General features: G+C 31.7%; 1 protein-coding gene across 6 annotated transcripts in view; it reads right to left on the bottom strand.

The window, feature by feature from the left end:
• Positions 1-21363, bottom strand: part of LOC116853149 (growth arrest-specific protein 2-like) — a 140373-nt gene that overhangs the window by 18956 nt on the left and 100054 nt on the right. For all 6 annotated transcript variants that reach the window (XR_004379913.1, XM_032834051.1, XM_032834049.1 and 3 more), the window contains 2 exons: positions 6548-6689; positions 5789-6035 (listed from right to left, as the gene is read on the bottom strand). Coding sequence is in view for 5 of the 6 variants with exons in the window: in XM_032834051.1 (XP_032689942.1) it covers positions 5789-6035; positions 6548-6689 (389 nt within the window). In the remaining variant the exon portion in view is untranslated. The remainder of the gene's footprint in view (positions 1-5788; positions 6036-6547; positions 6690-21363) is intronic.

The raw sequence follows: 21363 nt of genomic DNA, 5'->3' as shown, positions 1-21363 counted from the left end.
GTGCGGGGGACGTAGCCTCCCGCTAGTTGTTCGATATCGCACTTATCTTTCGATATTGCTCGTTAACGGGACACAGTATCGAAAAATTGTAATATATTTTTCGGACTTCTTTCATCAATAATTTTTTAACAAACAATGAGCGACGGCTAAAATCTTCAGAAGGTCACTCAGAAGGGTGACCTCTATGACATATGTCAAGATCAGGCTGATCTGAGGTGGCGCCCTTTTTCTACACCTTTACCTTCTATGGAATAGCTTCGGTCTATAGGACGCGGCAATGTTTGTCGCGCGACAAGAAACAGCGTGATAGCCAATCAATGTGCCACTTCTCACAATAAGCTTCGAACTTTTACGGAAAAACAATACATTGGCAGCAAATTATTAATATAAATAATATTATTCTAACGATAAAATTAAGAATGGAATAGAAACGTTATGTTTAATTAAGAACAAATAACATTAAATTATAATATTCTAATTCTTAATATTATTAATACATGCCGTTCGAAAGTGACATCTCTGGCGCTATTCCAAGCACACGGCGACTACAGAGAGAAACAATGTTACTATACTAAGTGGTACAGCTGTCAATCTTTCAAAGTCAAAAGTTGGTATTCTTTAAGACCTGCTATGTTATATAATAAGCTTCTAACTTTTATGGAAAAGCAATACATTGGTCGCATAGCAAATTATTAACATAAATAATATTATTCTAATAGTGAAATCAAAGATGGAATAGAAAGGTTATGCTTAGTTAAGAATAAATAACATTAAATTATAATATTCTAATTCATGTGGCTTTGAATTTTTTGTTTATTAATAGTTAATTATTATATAGTTATTTGTAACAGTTAATGTATATAATTTTTAATGCATGCCATTATTAGTTAATTATTATATAGTTATTTGTAACAGTTAATGTATGTAGGACAACCCAGATAACACAGAAAATTCAAAAAGAATTCAGTCGCATATCACCAATTCTGAGTTAATTTTTAGATGCAAAAAGAATTCTTCAGTAAAAAGAATTCCTTTTGCATCTAAAAATGAAATCAGAATCGGTGACATACGACTGAATTCTTTTTGAATTCTCTGTCCTATCTGGGAAGCTAAATGGCGCGCGCTTATGTTGGTCTAGTAAAGGAAATTCGCGGTACATTCGATATCCGTGATAAATGGTACATTCGGCGTGTGTATGTACATGAATATATTATGATGTATACATCTTATGTATATACCTTGATAGACTTAATATGTATATATATATATATATATCCAGAAAATATACTTGCGATATGATGTACGATGTATACATGTTAAGCCTATCAAGGTATATACATAAGATGTACATCATAATATATTCATGTATACATACGCCGGATGTATATTTTATCACGGATATCAAATGTACTGCGAATTTCCTTTAACGTATATGCATGCGATATGTATCGAAGTATGTTCTAAAATATGTATATTCATGAAATATACATGCCACATTATGTACGATATGTATATATTAAAACCATTAACGTTTTTACACAGTATATACTCGTTGCGAAAAATAAATGGTTTTACCATTTAAAAAAATCATTGAAATTGAATGGCTTTTTCAATGATATTTTCAATGGCAAACTGAATGAGTGTTTGCCAATAGTAATATTTTAACACTAAGCGATTTTATCACTGGTCAGTGATACTTAGGGGAGAGCGGGGCACAGAGGACCGCTTAACATTCTAAGGTTAATAAAAAATTTATCAGTTATAGGAAATGGCCCAAAGTTACTCAGCATATTCCTACAAGGGCATGCGTAGACAAAGCATTAGTTTAATAACTGTAAAAGATTTTATTTTAAAAACATATTTTAAAAACATTTTATTTTAAAACATTAAAATTGTTAGAAAAAAAAATGGTCCTCTATATCCCAAGCACGGGACACAGAGGACCATGTATGATTTTCCATATATATATGATAATATTTCGCATATCATACATATAAGTAGAAACAGAGTAATAAAAATAAGTTTATCATTTACAGATAACATATATGTATAATGTGTGTATGTGTATGTGTGAAAGCAACATATAAAGTAAAAAAAAACAATGTTTTATTGGTATTTCTTCCTATATTTTTAATTAAGCCAGATAATTAAACACATTATCTGGCTGAGTAACGACTCTTATTCAAAATTCTCATTCAAATTCAAACAGTTAACAATAACATTTATTACGGTCGACGTAGCAATAGCAAAATATTATACTACTGATCGAATGGTATTCTTATTAATAAGTATCCAATGGTAATATAATGGTAGTATAAGTAACTAATATACTATTGATCGAATGATATTACTACTGGAGTACATTCAATAGTAAAACATTTTACCACTAACCGAAGGATTTTCCTACTGAATACCAAGTAGTAAAATCATTCGTTAATGACAACGCCGTTGGGTTCATATGGTTTTATCATTAATTCAAATGATTTTACCACTGATCTCAATAGTAATACCATTAATACTTTTCGCAACGGGTATCGTCATGTATATTCATCTTACGTATATGAAATATATGTGCAGTGGATATACAGAATGTTTTTTTCACATCATGGAGCATCATGGAGCTCCCCAGATAACATGTATCTTTTTTGTGTTTTAAATTAAAGTTTCTTTTATTATCAGAAAACAATTTATTTAAATTTACAAAATAATTTATTTGTATCTTATTTACTTTTAAAACAAGTAAATATTTTTTAAATATACTTTTTACATACTTTTAAACATACATTTTACATTTAAAATTATTTATTCTCTTCTTTTAAATAAATCCTTTGTTTTTGTACATGGATATATCATATGTATACAATACAAAGTGTCTCTCATTCAAAGTGATAGTCAGTACAGTAAGTAAGTGAACGACTCAAGAACCAGAGGTTTCAGATTCGAATCTCGGCAATGATAAGCAAATTTTCGAAATTTAACTTGAATCAAGTAGCGTGTAAAACAAGATAAAGTGAAAACTAAATATAAACCCAGATAGCCAAATCTGCTCGAGCAAATTTTGCCCAACGCTTGACTACAAATTTTGCTGCCAAAATGTCATCAAATTAGACACAACATTTGCTAAATCAAAGGTTGTTGACAAATTGCGGCGCAGTTTGACGTCAAATTGATGCCAAATACCGAACAAAGCTTGGTGAAATCTAACGCTAAATTGACGCCAAATACCGACCAAGGTTTGTGTTTGGCGCCAAACTTTGCTCGATATTTGGCGACAATTTGGCGTCAGATTTTGTCACCAAGCTTTGCTAACAAAACCCAAGCATATTGCGGACGCAGATGGCATCGGATTTGCCGTTAAATTTTGGTCATATTTGGTGTCAATTTGGCGACAATTTGGCGTCAGATTTTGTCACCAAGCTTTGCTAACAAAACCCAAGCATATTGCGGACGCAGATGGCATCGGATTTGCCGTTAAATTTTGGTCATATTTGGTGTCAATTTGGCGACAATTTGGCGTCAGATTTTGTCACCAAGCTTTGCTAACAAAACCCAAGCATATTGCGGACGCAGATGGCATCGGATTTGCCGTTAAATTTTGGTCATATTTGGTGTCAATTTGGCGACAATTTGGCGTCAGATTTTGTCACCAAGCTTTGCTAACAAAACCCAAGCATATTGCGGACGCAGATGGCATCGGATTTGCCGTTAAATTTTGGTCATATTTGGTGTCAATTTGGCGACAATTTGGCGTCAGATTTTGTCACCAAGCTTTGCTAACAAAACCCAAGCATATTGCGGACGCAGATGGCATCGGATTTGCCGTTAAATTTTGGTCATATTTGGTGTCAATTTGGCGACAATTTGGCGTCAGATTTTGTCACCAAGCTTTGCTAACAAAACCCAAGCATATTGCGGACGCAGATGGCATCGGATTTGCCGTTAAATTTTGGTCATATTTGGTGTCAATTTGGCGACAATTTGGTATCAAATTGTTTGCTGGGAAAGTATATAAAGTGAAAATTAAGAACATATAGTTTATAAATACTTTGTGCTGTCCGAGTTATGTATACTCAAAATTTTTTTTTATATACATTATGTATATACAATGTATATTTTATGTATATACGTTACACGTGCTAATGCGTATTAGCATGTATGTGTTATGTATATTCAGAGAATATACAGAGTGTATATACATGGATATGTAAAGAATGTAGGATATATATACATATGTATATGCACGGAACATTCTATGTGCCTCTTTGCGGTTGCGGATGTACAGACATTATACATGTACATATCACATATCATGTACCCCAAATGTACATACATAGGATATGCAATATATATAAATATTTATGTGCTATGTATATTCTAATGTAATGTTGGTGGTACCTCAATTTTACATATTTTTGAGAAAATATTATAAAATATTATAAATAAAGTAAAATCGTCCCATATAAATTAAAGAAATATAACACAATTAAAATCTTAAATATTCAAGCTTTTCAACAAATCAATTTTGTGTATTTATCTTAATACGTATACTATTATTACTATTTAATTTATTTTCATGATGAGACTATTTGGAACATTCATCTTAAAGCTTTAAGTAGTGAAGTTTGCTTGCTTATATGTCGCCGCAACGAGAATTTATCTGCGAGCAAACGATGTAGTCAGCGGAACCTATCGATGTCTGTCCGGTGAAGCATATAATCCAAACTGTGTGTATTGCAATTTATTCAACAAGCTTAAGGAAGCTGCTGTAATGATTTCTTCTAATCGAACCAATTTCGCAAACATTTAATTATCAAAGTCAAAATTTCAGTGCTTATCGTTTGATTTACTTACCTCCTATTTTGAAGTAGAATTATTTATATTATGAAGTTAGATCAACTTTTCGCGTAGAGTTAAGAGAACATTTCGATATAACTATATTTCAGTTTTACTAACTTTTTACTTTTGATTAAGTTATTGAGTTAATATTTCTACATTAGATTATACAAACTTAATTTTTATACAATTTACTCGATTAATTGATCCAGAGATTTGGTTTATTTTACTTAAATTTTTTTTCAATATAGCAAAATTTTAATTTCAATATCAATATAGCAAAATTCTCTGACTCAGACGGTTGAATTGGCAAGTTGGCGCTAGATAACAAACTGATTAAGATCATATTGCAGTGTATAGCTCTCCGCACTGGAAATATATATTTTTAGCGAAAACAACGTTTAGACCGAGAAATATTTTATCTAATCAGTTCAAAATAGAACGGACAGTGTTCCCGTGATTATTGTTCGGGATAGAACAATGTAGCGTATCTATCATGATGTGCTTAACATAAGTATTGTGAGCTTTCCATACTGTAAAATTCAGTCACTCCTATGAAATTATGTTACAACGCAATTCCGAGTCTCCTTCTCAGTAACAGCTCGCGGGATTACCCATTCAGCCGACAACAGTCGACCCGAGAGAAATCCACCGTCGTAAATGAGCGGGAACATATCGCAGCCAGATGGTATCCCGAATGCGGTGAATGTGTGAGCGAAATAGAGATGATGCCGCCGAATAATTTATGCATTCCGTAACGGTTCAATCTCATTTTATTCCCGCAACATCTTCACCTGTTGGCCGTTATACGTTAGAGATAACGTGTTGAAAGATGCAGTACGCGGGATTATCGTTGGAAGTTGTCACAAGGACAAGGTTATTCTCGTTTTCGCATGAGAGATACGTCTTGACACGTTCCTGAAAAAAATGTATCTTAAAATGACAGTTCACTTACCTGCTATGTTTGATCTTCTCCGGCGGAGTTCTGGGCGTCGCTGTCGGCGATGGTGATTGGAACTGCCAAGAAACCAGACTGCTGTGAGATATGCCGCTATCGGACAAACAATGAAGATCCCTTTCTTGCTCTGCCGCGATTTCCCTCTCGAGTTGCACGAGCCCAGGTGGCTCCAAGGAGTATCTAGCCGCCAGTCGCGCGACTTCCAACAAGCACAACACCACGTTTCGCGGTTGACCGTGTAAAACTGTAAAAGCATTATCATTAAGCTCGTCATAATGTAGACATACAGCGTGATTCCTCGTATGACTTCACGGCTGACCTCCTTCAAGGTGGCCCCGCTACGCTCAATTACATCGTTACATCATTCGCGTAACTGCACATTGTTTTCGACGGCAATTAAACTTGGTCAAGCGGGAAAGCGAGCCGATGATCTCCCAAGAGCATGGATTCGTTCCACTTTCCTCGGACTCATGCGCGCAATTCGCTGACAATTACTCTCGCTTTACAGCCGCTCCGGATTTGCATACCACACGCGCTCTCCGCCTTTCGTAATTTATGCGATGCACGTTCCAACACGTGCGGACCACGACAGGATTGTGCGCGTTGATTACTATATTTCCCGTAATTACCGCTTATCAGTCTAGACGGGTACGTACTTAAATAACGTCTTGTTGAAAGTCGCCCGATAAAGCAAACTGTGGCGGCGTCGCTCTTAGTTAATTCGCATGTATTAAAATTAATTGCGCCAAGCTTTACCGAGATCATCGCTTTCGAAGAGAAGATTCTCGTGAACGCCCAGCCGTCGGCAGAATTGTATAAAGTTTTCCATGTTGTCGCGAGAGAAGAAACTGCGTCGCGCAGCGTTCTCCCAACAGCGGCCTCGTATCACCGGCATCGGCTAGAAATGTATATTATGCTGGTGTAAGAAAAACAAATTGGTAAACATAAGCCGATAAGTATAAAGTTGGCCAGAAAGTTCTCGATTGGACAGTAAACCGACTATTCTCTATAACGGAGACATATGAATACGTCAGAATGTGATGAAGGATCACACACAATAATTATATGGTTGATAATTTCCCGAATAGAAATGTAACTAGTCGACATGAGTCAATACAAGTAATAGATAGCTAGTATACAGATTAGATTAAACGTTCTACCTTGTTATGTTATAAAAAAATTGATTGTAATTAGAATCAAGTTGAGTGAACCTAATTTCTCTATTGTATATGACGAATTAATTGCTTTAATTCTTTCGGCATTTGGATATTCTTGTAATCTCTTATTTGTATCAAACGAGGTAAGCATTCAGTAAAAGTGATTAATTATGGTGTTGATTTGACTATTTCGAAAAGTAACAATAACCAAATGTGCTGTCAAATGTAACGAATAAGAAATTTAACTTAATTTTTCTCTCGAGTTGAATGAGCTGCATACATTCCCAAACAGCAACGTGACGTGATATTAACGTCAGTTTTTGGTCATTCGTGACGTCAATTATCCTTTTATAATCACGTAATAATGACGTGAAAATGACTGGAATAAGTCACAGTCCACCGACGTCAATAATAAAACGTAAAAATGACGTCATAAAGAGACGTAAAAATGACGAAGTGTCGGAATATCCTTATTCGGTTCTATTTTCTAACAGAAATTACTTGTAAATGTCACAGCGTTTGTTGATTTTACTTAAAAATTTTAATTACTTGATTCCAATGTTACATCACATTTAAAAATTCTTACTGGCACTGGGACTCGAACTTGAACCATGAGGCATCTCTGGATTATGAGTTTGTTGCTTAGACACTACACCACTTCTTCGATCGATATGAACATCTTATATTTTGTCTATATGTATTATACTTAACACAGTATAATATAATTTTTTGATAATATAATTTAATAAAATGATTTAATTTTAATAAAAATTAATTATATATATTTTTCGTACCTTTATTGTTAATTTATCTCCTAGCTTTCTCTAGTGAGGTGAGGTCTACAAAATCCCGCATATTCCATTTCGTTATCTTTAAATTTTCATAGTAAACATTTTTTATTGTTAACTGTTATTAAATAAACAAAGTCATAAAAGACTATAAACTTTGAGTAATAATAAAATAATATAATTTAAAAAAGAAAAAATCCACCTTACCATTTAAGATTTAATTAAATTAACACAGATAGCCAACTATCTGTGAGAATTCTCTATGATTTTCTATTTCATCTCTGTGCTATCTGGGTCAACATTTCCTTATTAACACTATTTTTGAACATCATCCTACTAACTGCATAATTGCAAGTACGATGTAATGTTTGTGAATAAGAAATGGTAGGACAAGTTCTATGAGGCTTATTTCTAAGAGTCAAATGCTTGAGATGCAAGCACATAAAAAATAACAATATAAATAAATAACGTGTATAAATAATAATCTGTTGGTTACATAAACCACAGTTGATATAAGTGAACATTAGATAAACATCTATCACATTCTTTGATTATCGAATAGCTGATTAAAAATGACCTCTCAAAAACGTATTACAGATGTCTTTAAATAACGTTATTATCACGTCAAAATAATCATGTTTTTTAAACGTCACTTATTGATTACATGTCGTCTAGGACTGATAATCACCATTTATCGACGTGCAAATAATGTGACGTTGCTGCCTGGGTTATCAAAAAGAATAATATAATGTTTCATTAAATTCTTCCTCTATATGATATGTACGTGATAGACGGATTTAATTTATATAATTATCTATCTTGTTTATTATGAAAGAAACTAATTATTCAGAAAGAAATTAACAATTAATTTCAATTTAACAGTAAAAACATAATGGTTCAAAACCGAAAAATACAGAAGCCAGAAAAAACTTCAAAAAAGGCGGACCTGTGCAGTTAGATCCCAGGCAATACACACACAGTCACATATTATATTAAGCTTCAAGTGATGAAGTTTGCTCACTTATACTTCTCTGCGAGCGAGCGAGATGCTTAGCATAACCTGTTGATGGCTGCTGAGTTGTATTTCCGAACTTTGCATATTGTAACTTATTCAACAATCTTAACAATCTTAAGGAACTTGTTATAATAATTTCATCTACCAGGTGTAGAAGTATGAAACCGGAATTCCCCTATAAATGGTGCCAGCGTTCAGTTTAGTGACCGTAAGACCGCTACTGCCGCGCTATTATATTCTCCTAACAGCTGACGAATATTGTCAACAAACATAACCCCAACTTTCATTCTCTAGTATATTTTTGTATAACCTTAAACATGTCACGTTTCGAGCCTACTAACTATGATTTGCGGACAGCATTGATTTTCTGTTATCATTTAAAGAAAACTGCTGCAGAATCACATCGAATGCTTGTCGAAGCTTACGGTGAATATGCTCTTGGTAAATCTCAGTGTTTCGAGTGGTTTAAAAAATTCAAAAGTGGTGATTTTGACGTGAGGAACGAAGAACTATGAACTATGAACTATGAACTATGAACTGCTGAAACCTGGTCAAACCGTCAATACTAATCGCTACCAACAACAAATGATCGATTTAAATCGAACATTGACTAAAAAACGACCAGAATATGCAAAAAGGCAACACAATGTCATTTTGCTCCATGATAATGCCCCATCACATACAGCAAAACGGGTCAAGGAAACGATCGAGTCGTTCAGTTGGGAATTACTACCGCATGCGGCTTATTCTCCAGACTTGGCTCCGTCCGATTATCACCTGTTCGCATCGCTAGGACACGCTCTCGCTAACCAACGCTTCGATTCGTATGAAAATGTGGAAAAATGGCTAGATAACTGGTTCGCTTCAAAAGATGAAAAGTTTTTTTGGCACGGCATTCATAAACTGCCAGAGAGGTGGGAAAAATGTGTTCAAAACAGTGGAAATTATTTTGAATAAAGTATTATTTATCACTTTCGAACAACAGACGTCTTATTTGTATAAAAAAATTCCGGTTTCATACTTCTACACCTGGTAAGTTGAACAAATCTTGCAAACGTCCAATTATCATATAAATATTAATTCAATCTACTTACCGTCTGATTTACTTAACCGTCCATCCTCTGAGTGGAATTACTTATATTATACAGTTAAATTAACTTTCTTGGTTAGTTGAAAGAATACTTATAGCGTTATAATTTTAGTTTCTATATTTTGTTTTATTTTATTTATTTTATTCTATTTTATTTTGTTTTATTTTAGTTCCTACTTTTTTACTTTTGACTAAACTTTTTCATTTAAATTTCTACACCAGATTAACTCATTAACGCCCAAATGCACAAAGTTTTTCAATGTTTTCGAACGCCTATAACTCAATGAAAATGCAATAATTTTTTTTCTGAAAAGACTTACTCTAATATTTTAGGGCGTGCTCTTTTCGATTCTGGAAAGTAAAATACTTCAAAATGTCATTTAATATCAGTTTTTTTAAGATTTAAATTAAAAAATTATAACTTTTACAGTATTTTTTTCATAATTAACTCAAATTTTTCTTGCAAAACACTGCCCATACAACACGCACATCTTAAAAGACGTCTTAAAGACATTTTATTTAACACGTCTTTATGACATTACCAAAAGACGTTTAAAGGACGTCTTCTTTCAAATGTCTTTAAGACGTTGCTAGAAAGACGTCTTAAAGACGCCTTATTTCAAACGTCTTTAAGATGTTTTCAAAAGGCGTCTCAAAGACATCTTATTTCAGATATCTTTATGACGTCTATTAAATGACATTTTTAAGATTATGTATAATTGTCTACATTACATGTTGTTGCTATGCAAATAACGACTTCTTACGAGTATCGTGTACGTGATATATAAGGTGTAGTAAAAAGAAATCCATTATTTTTCCAATACATGGCTTTAGTAATGTGTATTTCGCGTTGTATAAGTGCGATCGGTTTACGCTAGATGGTATTAGAAAGATAAGATTTCGTACTAAAAAAACTTCTCAGACAGTTTTGTGATTGTTTGACTCAGTATTGTTTGAACGCGCGTCAAAGATGGACACCAGCAAAGAGAAAATACGCCATATTTTAGTTTTTCTTCGATTAAGGCGAAAACGCAAGCCAGGCGGCTGAAAATGTGAATAGTGCTTATGGTCCTGATACTGTAACAGCCAATCACGCAATTTTGGTTTCGTCGATTCCGTTCCGGTAATTTTGATGTCAAAGATGCACCACGCTCTGGAAGGCCAATTGTCAAAAATGTCGATAAAATAATGGAAATCGTCGAGTCCGACCGTCATGTAAGCACTGTTTCGATTGCCCAGGAGCTAAACATTACACAAAAAACCGTTTGGAACCACTTGAATAAGGCTGGATACAAAAAGAAGCTAGATGTATGGGTGTCGAGTTAACGTAAAAAAACCTCATGGACCGAATTTCCATCTGCGAATCGCTGCTGAATCGCAACAAAATCGACCTATTTCTGCAGCGGATGGTGACTGGTGATGAAAAGTGGGTCACTTACGACAACGTCAAGCGAAAACGGTCGTGGTTGAAACGCGGTGAGCCGACGCAAACGGTGGCCAAGCCAGGATTGACAGTCAGGAAGGCTTTGCTGTATGTTTGGTGGGATTGGCAGGGAATCATCCACTATGAGCTGCTCCCCTACGGCCAAACTCTTAATTCGGACCTGTACTGTCAACAATTGGACCGTCTGAAGGAATCAATCGCCCAGAAGCGGCCAGCTTTGGCCAATAGGAGAGGAATTGTGTTCCATCAGGACAACGCCAGGCCACACACATCGATAGTGACTCGCCAGAAGCTCCGGGAGCTTGGTTGGGAGGTTCTTATGCATCCACCTTATAGTCCGGACCTGGCACCAAGTGATTACCACCTGTTCCTGTCTATGGCGAATGATTTTGCTGGTGAAAAATTCGCCTCAAGAGAAGCTTGTGAAAATCGACTGTCCCAGTTTTTTGCCAATAGGGACAAGGGTTTCTATGAGAGAGGCATAATGGAATTACCTTCAAAATGGCAACAAGTTATCGAACAAAACGGTGCATATTTGACCTAAATCGGATCATTCTAACTATGCTAAATAAAGCCTTCAATTTCATGCAAAAATAATGGATTTCTTTTTACAACACCTTATATATCAAATAGAGAAGTTATTAAAATGTAAATTGTTTTATAATTTGGTCAGTTTGTTTTTGAGTTGCAGTGTCAACTAAAAATTTCCTTTCTTCCATACAGGTAGTTCTTGGAAATAATAGATTGGATTTGCTCATCCATTCTGCTCAGGATTAAGATTAAGATAAATGACAACTAGCCAATGTTGATGGTCTCCGGCATCGTATTTTAATTTTAAATCATGTACTACTTATAATATTACTATTAGGCAGTATTTTTTTAAATTTGAAGTATATGATGTACAAATACCCAGTAAACATTTTGTAGCATCGATGTCTACAAGACATCTAAAAGATATCTAAAAAAAGGTATCTTCAAGACACTTTAAGTGATGTCTAAAATACATCTAAAAGACGTCTTGAAAAATATATCTTGAAAGGGACATCTAACAGATATTTAAAAGATATCTAATACAAAACATCTTGAAGGTATTACTTAAAGATATCTCAAAGACATCTCATAAAAGATATCTTCCAAATGTCTTTTATACACCTTTAAAAGATGTCTAAAAGATATCTATAAGACGTAGCCAATTACAACGAAATACTTCTGCGCTTCACAGATGAGAAAGAAACACGTCCTCTAGCTCTATTGTTATGGAGGATTCACACTGCGTCCGATGTCCGATATACGACGTCCGATATCCAATAGAAGAACAGCTTCCCAATGAAGAATTGAATTTTCTATTAGAAAGCTGTTCTCCTATCGGACGTCGTACGTCGGACATTAGACGCAGTGTGAATCCTGCATTAAGGCCTCGCCATGTTGGAATCAGGGATACGTCAGTCTTGCTTCGCTTTCATTTAGTAAACAGTTGTCTACTACAGTCTTTACGTTGTTCTTTGGAGTTTTTTGGAGTGTTCGTTATTTAAGAGCAACGAATTCTTAAAGGTAAATAAATAATTTTTCATAATATGTGATAAACTTCTTGCATAATGTCGAGACAACTTCGATAAAAAATGAAAACAACGAGTCCGATTAAGGAACAGGCAGTAGAAATAGAATTCTGTCGCGTTGTATTTGTTGTTGCTGTACTATTTCATTTGTATCTTTATTAGTGTTGTCTAGCATTATACAAAGGATTTCATGCATGACAGATTGTGGTGTGACACTTAACCCCTTCACTGCCAGAGTATTTAGATGAAATGTGTACAGACTGCCGAACTTAGAAACTTTGACAATTTTAACTGGACATACCATTTTTGGGGTATTTTCATCGACATGTTACCTATTTTGTTTGAAAGCTTTTTACTGACCATTTTTTTATACTACATAATAAATTGAGTTCATTTGTATCGCTTATGTGATAAATTATTTGGATGCTATTGTAACCAGACATATCTGCAAACAATTTTTTTTTAAATTCCTTCATTTTTTATTTCTCTTGATATTCAAATATTGTAATATTTGCAATGAAAAGAAGATCTTGTGAATTAGTCGGTTCAAGTAGTAAAGATGAATGTTCGGCTGATGTCAAGGGTAATTTACGCAAAAGATGAATCAGCGGGTCAAACTACGAAGAAAATGATATATCTGGTAAAAGTAGCAAAAAGTCATGAATTGAGTTACTTTTACCTATAAATGATATAGCTTATCAGAATAACACTGTTTAAATGTGGCATAAAACTTGAGTGTGCGAGGACAAAGATTTTCCAAAAAATGAAAAAAATAGTCATTTTCTTATAGCTTTAGTCGGTCATGGGTGCGAGATAGTATAAAATGGACCTCGGAATCATATTCAGCGACCCCGAAAACATAGGAAAACACATTCTGTTCACGTTTAATGCATTATCAGGCATCAGTAGAGCATTTATTTATAGGACAAAGATTTGTGATTTTCCAGCAGTTTGGGCCAAGTCCAAAAAAACAAAGATCTTTGTTCTCGGCAGTGAAGGGGTTAATAACCTGAACAGACGACGTAGTTGAATAGCTGATGAGCTCCCATCGACAAGAATATTTTTCAAAAAGATATTTTTACTATCTAAGTATATTTATATAAATATCTATATAAAAGATATTTTAAACTGTGAAAAATATCTTTTTGAAAAATATTCTTGTCGATGGGAGCTCATCAACTATTCGACTACGTTGTCTGTTCAGGTTATTAAATGTCTGAAGTCCTTTCAGAACGTGTCATTCTAAACCTATCACGAAAATGTCAGATTTTGTAAAAAGTAACTTTTTTGTAGGTCAATTAATTGAAATGTACACTTCCTTGCAAAGAAAAAACTAACCACTTTTTCATAAACTATAATTGAGAAACAAGTTATAACAATATTTGGTCGGGGAAGGGGGGATACCTACAAGTCCTTGATTCAATTTTTACGGATTATTCAATTTTTTACATATATCTACTGTTTTTTATCGAATTAGATAAACATTATATTATACTGATTGCACAAATATCTACTCTATACTGAACTTTCTTCTGAATCGTTTTGCCTAATTTGCATTTACTACAATTATTGACATCACATAATGAAAAATATTAACATATTGTAATTACATGTCAGTTCTTATTTTTCGTATTATTATATTGGAAGTAAAAATGTGCATAGTTGTGTAATTTTGCAGATATTGAATTCCTATTAATGGCATGTTATGTTTATAGTATTATGTGTGAAGGTTTAATGAATTATTTGCATTCTATCGTTTTCACTTTTTCCTGCGTTGAATGCATTTTTATTATTAATTTTAATAAATGCTTTTATCATGCTTTGACATTCTCTATTAACAATAAATGTTATGCAGAATAACCTAAATGATTATACTTTATAACTTATACTAAATTACATGAAGTACAGATGTCAGTTTAATTATTGAAATTCTGACTTTTACAAACATTTTGTAAAATACTTTCTTCCTACATAGCCTACTAAAGTTAACAAATATCGTTATTATAGCAAAGAGGAAAAGATACGAATATCTTTCTCGAACCCAACAATGGCGTCGGCGGCAATAAATAACAATTTACGAAATGGAAGAGAGGACCGCTGAAAACATTAATATTCCTCAGGTTTACGACGACAACACTGATAATATTACTTACATCGATATAAATATTACTACTAAACATTGTGAAAAAAGTACATAATGACTCTCATTCAAATTTTGAAGAATCTGACGTGGAATCAGAATGGAGCGATAACCAATAGGATCAATAGGATCAAGATCTAAATGTTAATCCACGTAAAGAAATCCCATTATGCCAATTTCTACGCACGTAGGCTATTGAGAATAATATTACACATTCTCTGCTTTAACGAAATTGCTAAAAGGTCTCAAATGTAATAGGCACGAAAATCTTCCTGCTAATGCACGAACATTATTGCAAACACCAACTGTAAACTTAACAACTTTTACTGATAGTGGATCTTTCTATTATTATGGTTTACGGAAAGCATTGGAGGATCATTTAAAACGCAGACCTGTCAATAAACCTATCAAAAATTCAATTTTAATAAATGTAAACATTGATGAATTGTCATTGGCAAAAAGCTCGAAGAGCCAACTTTGGCTCCTTCTAGGACAAATCATTCATGATGATTATAGAGAAGAACAGTTTTTAATTGGATATTCCATGGATATATGAAACCATTAAAGCCAGATGAAATCGTTGATAAATTGAAGAATATAATGAAATTAGAAAAGGATTTACATATCTCGGAGAAAAATTCAGTGTTTTGGTGAATTGCGTAATATGCGATGCTCCAGCAAGAGCATTCATAAAATGCATTAAAAGTCACACAAGATTGTATGGATGCGACAAATGTGAGGAAGAAGGTGAATGGAGAGAGCGCTGAATGGTATTTTGTAATGAAAACGCTCCATTACGCTCAGATGTAACGTTTTTATTACGAACAAATCAAGAGCATCATCTAAACGATTCTTCTCTCGAAAATGCTGAATTTCAAATAATTACGCAGTTTCCTTTGGACTATATGCACTTAATATGTCTCGGTATCGTGAAAAGATTTTTAAAATTTTGCATAAAAGAAATAAAGGTATTAAATTGCGTTCTTCTAAAATTAATTGATTATCAGCACATTTGAAGTCGTTAGTACCATACATACCTAGAGAATTTGTCAGAAAACCGAGAGGGATTGATGAATTAGATCGGTGGAAAGCGACAGATTGTTATTGACAGATTTAGATTGTTCCTGTTTTATACTGGCTTGGCTGTTGTGTGCTCGTATTTACCAGATGATTATTTAATGCATTTTTATGTTTTACATTATACAGCTTCTATTTTATGCAATGCCACTGATTGTAAATATAATAATGAATATGCAAAAGAACTATTAGTACATTTCATACAAGCATTCAAAACATTGTATAGCGAAGAATATGTAACCTATAATATGCATAGCTTAATTCATTTACCTGAAGATGTAAAGATTCATGGATCTTTGAATATGTTTAATGCTTTCCCATTTGAAAATTTTTTACAGCACCTCAAACGAATACTCAGAAAGAGTGCTCAACCCTTACAACAACTACAAAGATGTTTAATAGAAAAATCACTAATACGTATAACAAGTACTGAATGTGAACACGAATATTCCATTTTTAAAAAATCCAAGAACGAAGCATTGTTATTTGAATATACGAATTCATATAAAGAAGTGCAGTTTAACAACTTCACACTTTCTTGTATAAAACAAGCTGACAGTTTTTGTTATACAAAGGATAAGCGTATCGTCATGATTGAGCTTATTGGCAAGAAAGATGGAGAATCAATTGTACTTGGAAGAGTATTACAGAATACTTTGGATTTCTCCTTATATCCATGCGATTCACGCCATTTAGGAATCCATGTTGGAGATAAATGATCAGAACTTGAAGTATGTCCAATAAGCGCTATAAGTAATAAAACAATGCGACTTCCTTTCAAAAACACGTATAATTCGCATTCTACATAGTTATGATTAAGGTGAGTTTCATTATCGCTTTCAATGTCATTGTATGTAACATAATATGCTATTTAGAGATCTATTCAATATTTTGCATATAATTTTTACCTATTGTTATTGTTATTATTATTGTTCTTGTTATTGTTATTATTATTAAAACCATATCTGAAGTTAATAACTGAATATTAGAAAATTTGGTATTATTTTAATTTGTTTTACGCATTATTTTTTTTTCGTAAAGTAACTGCAGCCGAGTTTAGAACATATGTGTACATTGGAATAATAAACACAATTAAATTTGCGCAAATATAAATATAGTGTTAAAGTGCATATTTTGAAATACATAAAAATATTCAAATAATATTAATATATTTCAAAAATACTTCTTTTATATAATTGCTACGAATAAGGCGAAGTTTGCAATTTATTTGCATGTCATATTTTACAGCTATACATCTGTTATATTTCTCTCATTCACCGAAATTACAATTTATTTCCATCCTTTTGAATATTTAGAAATTGAAATATTATTTCAGATGTATTATATAATAACTTAGGATAATTATTGCTTAGTCGTCCAAGATGAACCTTTCAGAGAAAACTTTTGCGTTTCCGACTATAGGAATCAACGCCACGAGTGCAATTAAAAAAAAAAATTTTCTCTGAAGATAATTGTAACATTTACGAATATCGCAAAATATTAGGACCCTACGATAGTTATGAAAGGGCTCGAAGTATAGAAAAAACTTTCATCAATATATCTAGTTTCGATGAAATGCAGTTGAAGGCACTATCGCAATCGACATCAATATTGCCTGTGAAACGTCTAGTGACCAAAAAGCATTTTTACGAAGAAACTGACGAAAGCAAAACAAATAATCGTATGTTTTTAATTTCATATACAGGGTGCCACGTTTAAAGTTATCTTCCAAAATATTATTTTATTTTTCATTTTAGAAAATAATGTTTCATATAAAAGTTGTAGGGTTTTAAGGGATACATCACATAACAAGGTTACTGTGACCTTGAGTAGCGTTGTCAAGGTCACGTAAATATCACTTTGAAATATTTAAATGGAAATCCCCATTTTATATTACATGTTCTTATAGCTTATCCAAGAGCTTTCTAAAACATTATAATTAAGTACTTTTTTGTTCAGAACTTTCCAAGTTCTGAGATATAAATATTACATTTTGACATAAAATACAATGAATGAAACATGAATGTATTTTGATATAAAATACTAAATATTTAATAAAATATTTAATAAAATATTCTGTTTCCGATAATATTTAGAATCTTACCTTAATACTTTTATGCACAGAATAACGTTATGAATGAATTGATATAAAAGTAAGATTATCGAAAATTACATATTTTATAAAATATTTTATAAGATATTTTATATTCTATATCACAATACAATAATATTTATGTCTCATAACTCGGGAAGTCCAGAACGAAAAGTACTTAAGTACAGTGTTTTGAGTTCTAGAAATAAGCGAAGAATATAAAAAAAAATGAAGATTTTTATTTAAATAATATTTCAAACTGATTTTGACGTGGCTTTGACAACACTGTTTAAGGTCAAATTCATCGTTCAACGTAACCTTGCTATGTGATGCGTTTCTTAAAACTCTACAACTTTTATATAAAACATTTTCTTCTAAAATAAAAAGTAAAAAGGTTTCTGGGGAGATAAATTAAAATGGGACACTCTGTATATGAATAAAGTACATTACGAAATAGAATGAAAATATAATAAAATTATATATATATATATATATATATATATATATATATATATATATATAATATTAATAAACTATAAAGAAGATTAAAAAATCCGCATTCAAAAAGATAAAAAAATGTTGTTCACAACAAAATGATATAATATATATATATATATATATATATATATATATATATATATATATATATATATAATATATTTACTAATAGACAAATAAAAAGAAAGGGCATAAAGGTAATTACCCAGACATGGATATCCTATGGATACCCATAAGATGTCCTTTAAGAATATTGAGGATATCCATAAGCCATCCGTTTTATGTCATTCAGACATTCAATGGACGTTTGTGAGATATCCATTTATGAAATTGGAGGACATGCTAAAGTCCCCGACATGTCCACAGGATATCCGATGGACGTTCAATGGATATATAAAAGTAGCATCCGGATTTACAATATAATTTTGTAATTTGTAAATTAAAAGGATGAAACATATATACCCAGACAGAACAAAATATTTATAAAATATTTACAAAATATTTATAGGATTTATTTGAATATTTTATAAATATTTATCAAAATATTTCATAAATATTTTTATGACCTTAGCTTCAGTAGATCATAAATATTATAAAAATATTTATTAAAATATATACAATTATATATTTTTTCTTTTCCTAAACTTTTCTTAAATTTTTAAAATATTTATAATTTTAGTTTTCACTTTATATTGTTTTACACGCTACTTAATTCAAGTTAAATTGTACTTCGAAAATTTGCTTACCATTGCCGAGATTCGAACCTGAGACCTCTGGTTCTTAAATCGTTTACCTTACCTACTGCGCCACTGTCACTTTGACTGAGAGACGCTTTGTATTGTATACATATGGTGTATCCATGTACAAATTATTTATTTAAAAGAAGAGAATAGATTCTTTTAAATGTAAAATGTATGTTTAAAAAATATGTAAAACATATATTTAAAAAATACTTGTTTTAAAAGTAAATAAAATACAAATAAATTATTTTGTAAATTTAAATAAATTGTTTTCTGATAATAAAAGAAATTTTAATTTGAAACTCAAAAAGATATTTTTAATATTAGAAAATAATTTATTTAGATTTATAAAATGATTTATAAAATGATGATACTTGTACTTTATTTACTTTAAAAGAAGCAAATATTTATTTAAATACAATTTTTACATTTAAAAAATTTTCTTCTTGTAAGAAGATCATTTTTTTCAAAAATTCATAATTTTACAGCTTATTTTACAAATTTAAAAAAAATATTATTTTATGTTTATTAAATATTTTTTAAAGTGTAATAAGTATTTTTTAAGTTCAGAAATATTTAACAAAATATATTTCTTTGATTTAAAGAAGATTTTTTTCAGTATACATTACCAATTTAAATTTTTATTTTCTCATTTCTTCATTAATTTAATAATTATAAATAATTACATTAATTTTTTTCGTATATAACATTTATAGAAATATTTACAAAATATTTACAAAATATATTTATAGAAATATTTACAAAATATTACTACAAATATTTATTTATAAATATATTATTTATATATATTATGTATAAATATTATTTGTATAAAATATTTAGCCTATATTTTAATAATATTTCGAATAAAGATTTTGATACTTTTTTTATGTATATAAATATTTATAAAATATTTATAAAATACTTTTATAATATTTTTAAATAATAATTCGAAATAAATATTTATGAATCTTTATCATAAATATTGTGTGCTATCTGGGTAAATTGTTAAAACATATATAAAACCGTTCTCTAACATATTCTGAACTTTATTTCATCTTGGATGAAATCATAGATCTTGGATGAATCTTGGATATATCAAAAATCCATAAGATATACTGATGAGGATATCTGTTTCATGTTCAAAATTGGATGTTCTGTGGACGTCCACTTTATATCCCTGGACATACGGACGTAAAATGTACATGAAATGGATGTCCTATAAATGTCCTGTGCTGTCTGGGTAGTATCATAATGATATTAACCATTTCATTGATGAACCCGAAATCAACGTGCCGAAACTGTTGAGAGAGAGTAATTTTGTATTTTACATGAAAGCTCTTATTTATAAGAGTTTTTTTGGGGGGTCGCTAGTGAAGAATGGAGGATAAAAATTTTTAAATTCTAAATGGCAGATCCAACACGGCGGGTTCAAATGGCTAACTATTCTTATTCCGCTGAAGAGTACATTCTCAGACTCACGCTGTATGAGCAGTCCCTCATTTTCGACAAAAATTTTACTAGTAATTATGTATCAAAGACAAACTTGTTCTTTATTATCATGATATTGTTAACTAAAAATACATGATATTTTATTTGCAAATAATAAAGGTAAAAGTATCCACTATGGAATACTAGTAGTTCAGTAGAAGTCCCTATTTTGGGTCCATTTTAAATTTTGAAATGGTGGACATATACAGTGTGTCCCACAAGTTCGGCAACGGCAAGAAAACTCGGCGGGGGAGCATTTTAGAGAAAAATATTTCCAATAAAAGTTGTAAGGCTTAAAAAGTCGCATTTAATGACAGTAGTTATTTAACCTAAGATGACGTCGCCAAGGTCAGGACAAGGTCAACTTTGCTTTTTTAAATAGAAATACATATTTTTTATTACGGGATTTTATTCTACGTAAAAAAGCAAACAACTTTTGCTTGAAAAAATTTTTTATACGACCTCTATTTTCTAAGATATTTAC

Source organism: Odontomachus brunneus, unplaced genomic scaffold (genome assembly GCF_010583005.1).
Source record: "Odontomachus brunneus isolate Ranch 3 - 2012 unplaced genomic scaffold, Obru_v1 Obru_scaffold_281, whole genome shotgun sequence".
Taxonomy (NCBI): Eukaryota; Metazoa; Arthropoda; class Insecta; order Hymenoptera; family Formicidae; genus Odontomachus; species Odontomachus brunneus.
The sequence above is the reverse complement of the archived record's forward strand: the minus strand, read 5'-3'. Positions and strand labels throughout refer to the sequence as shown.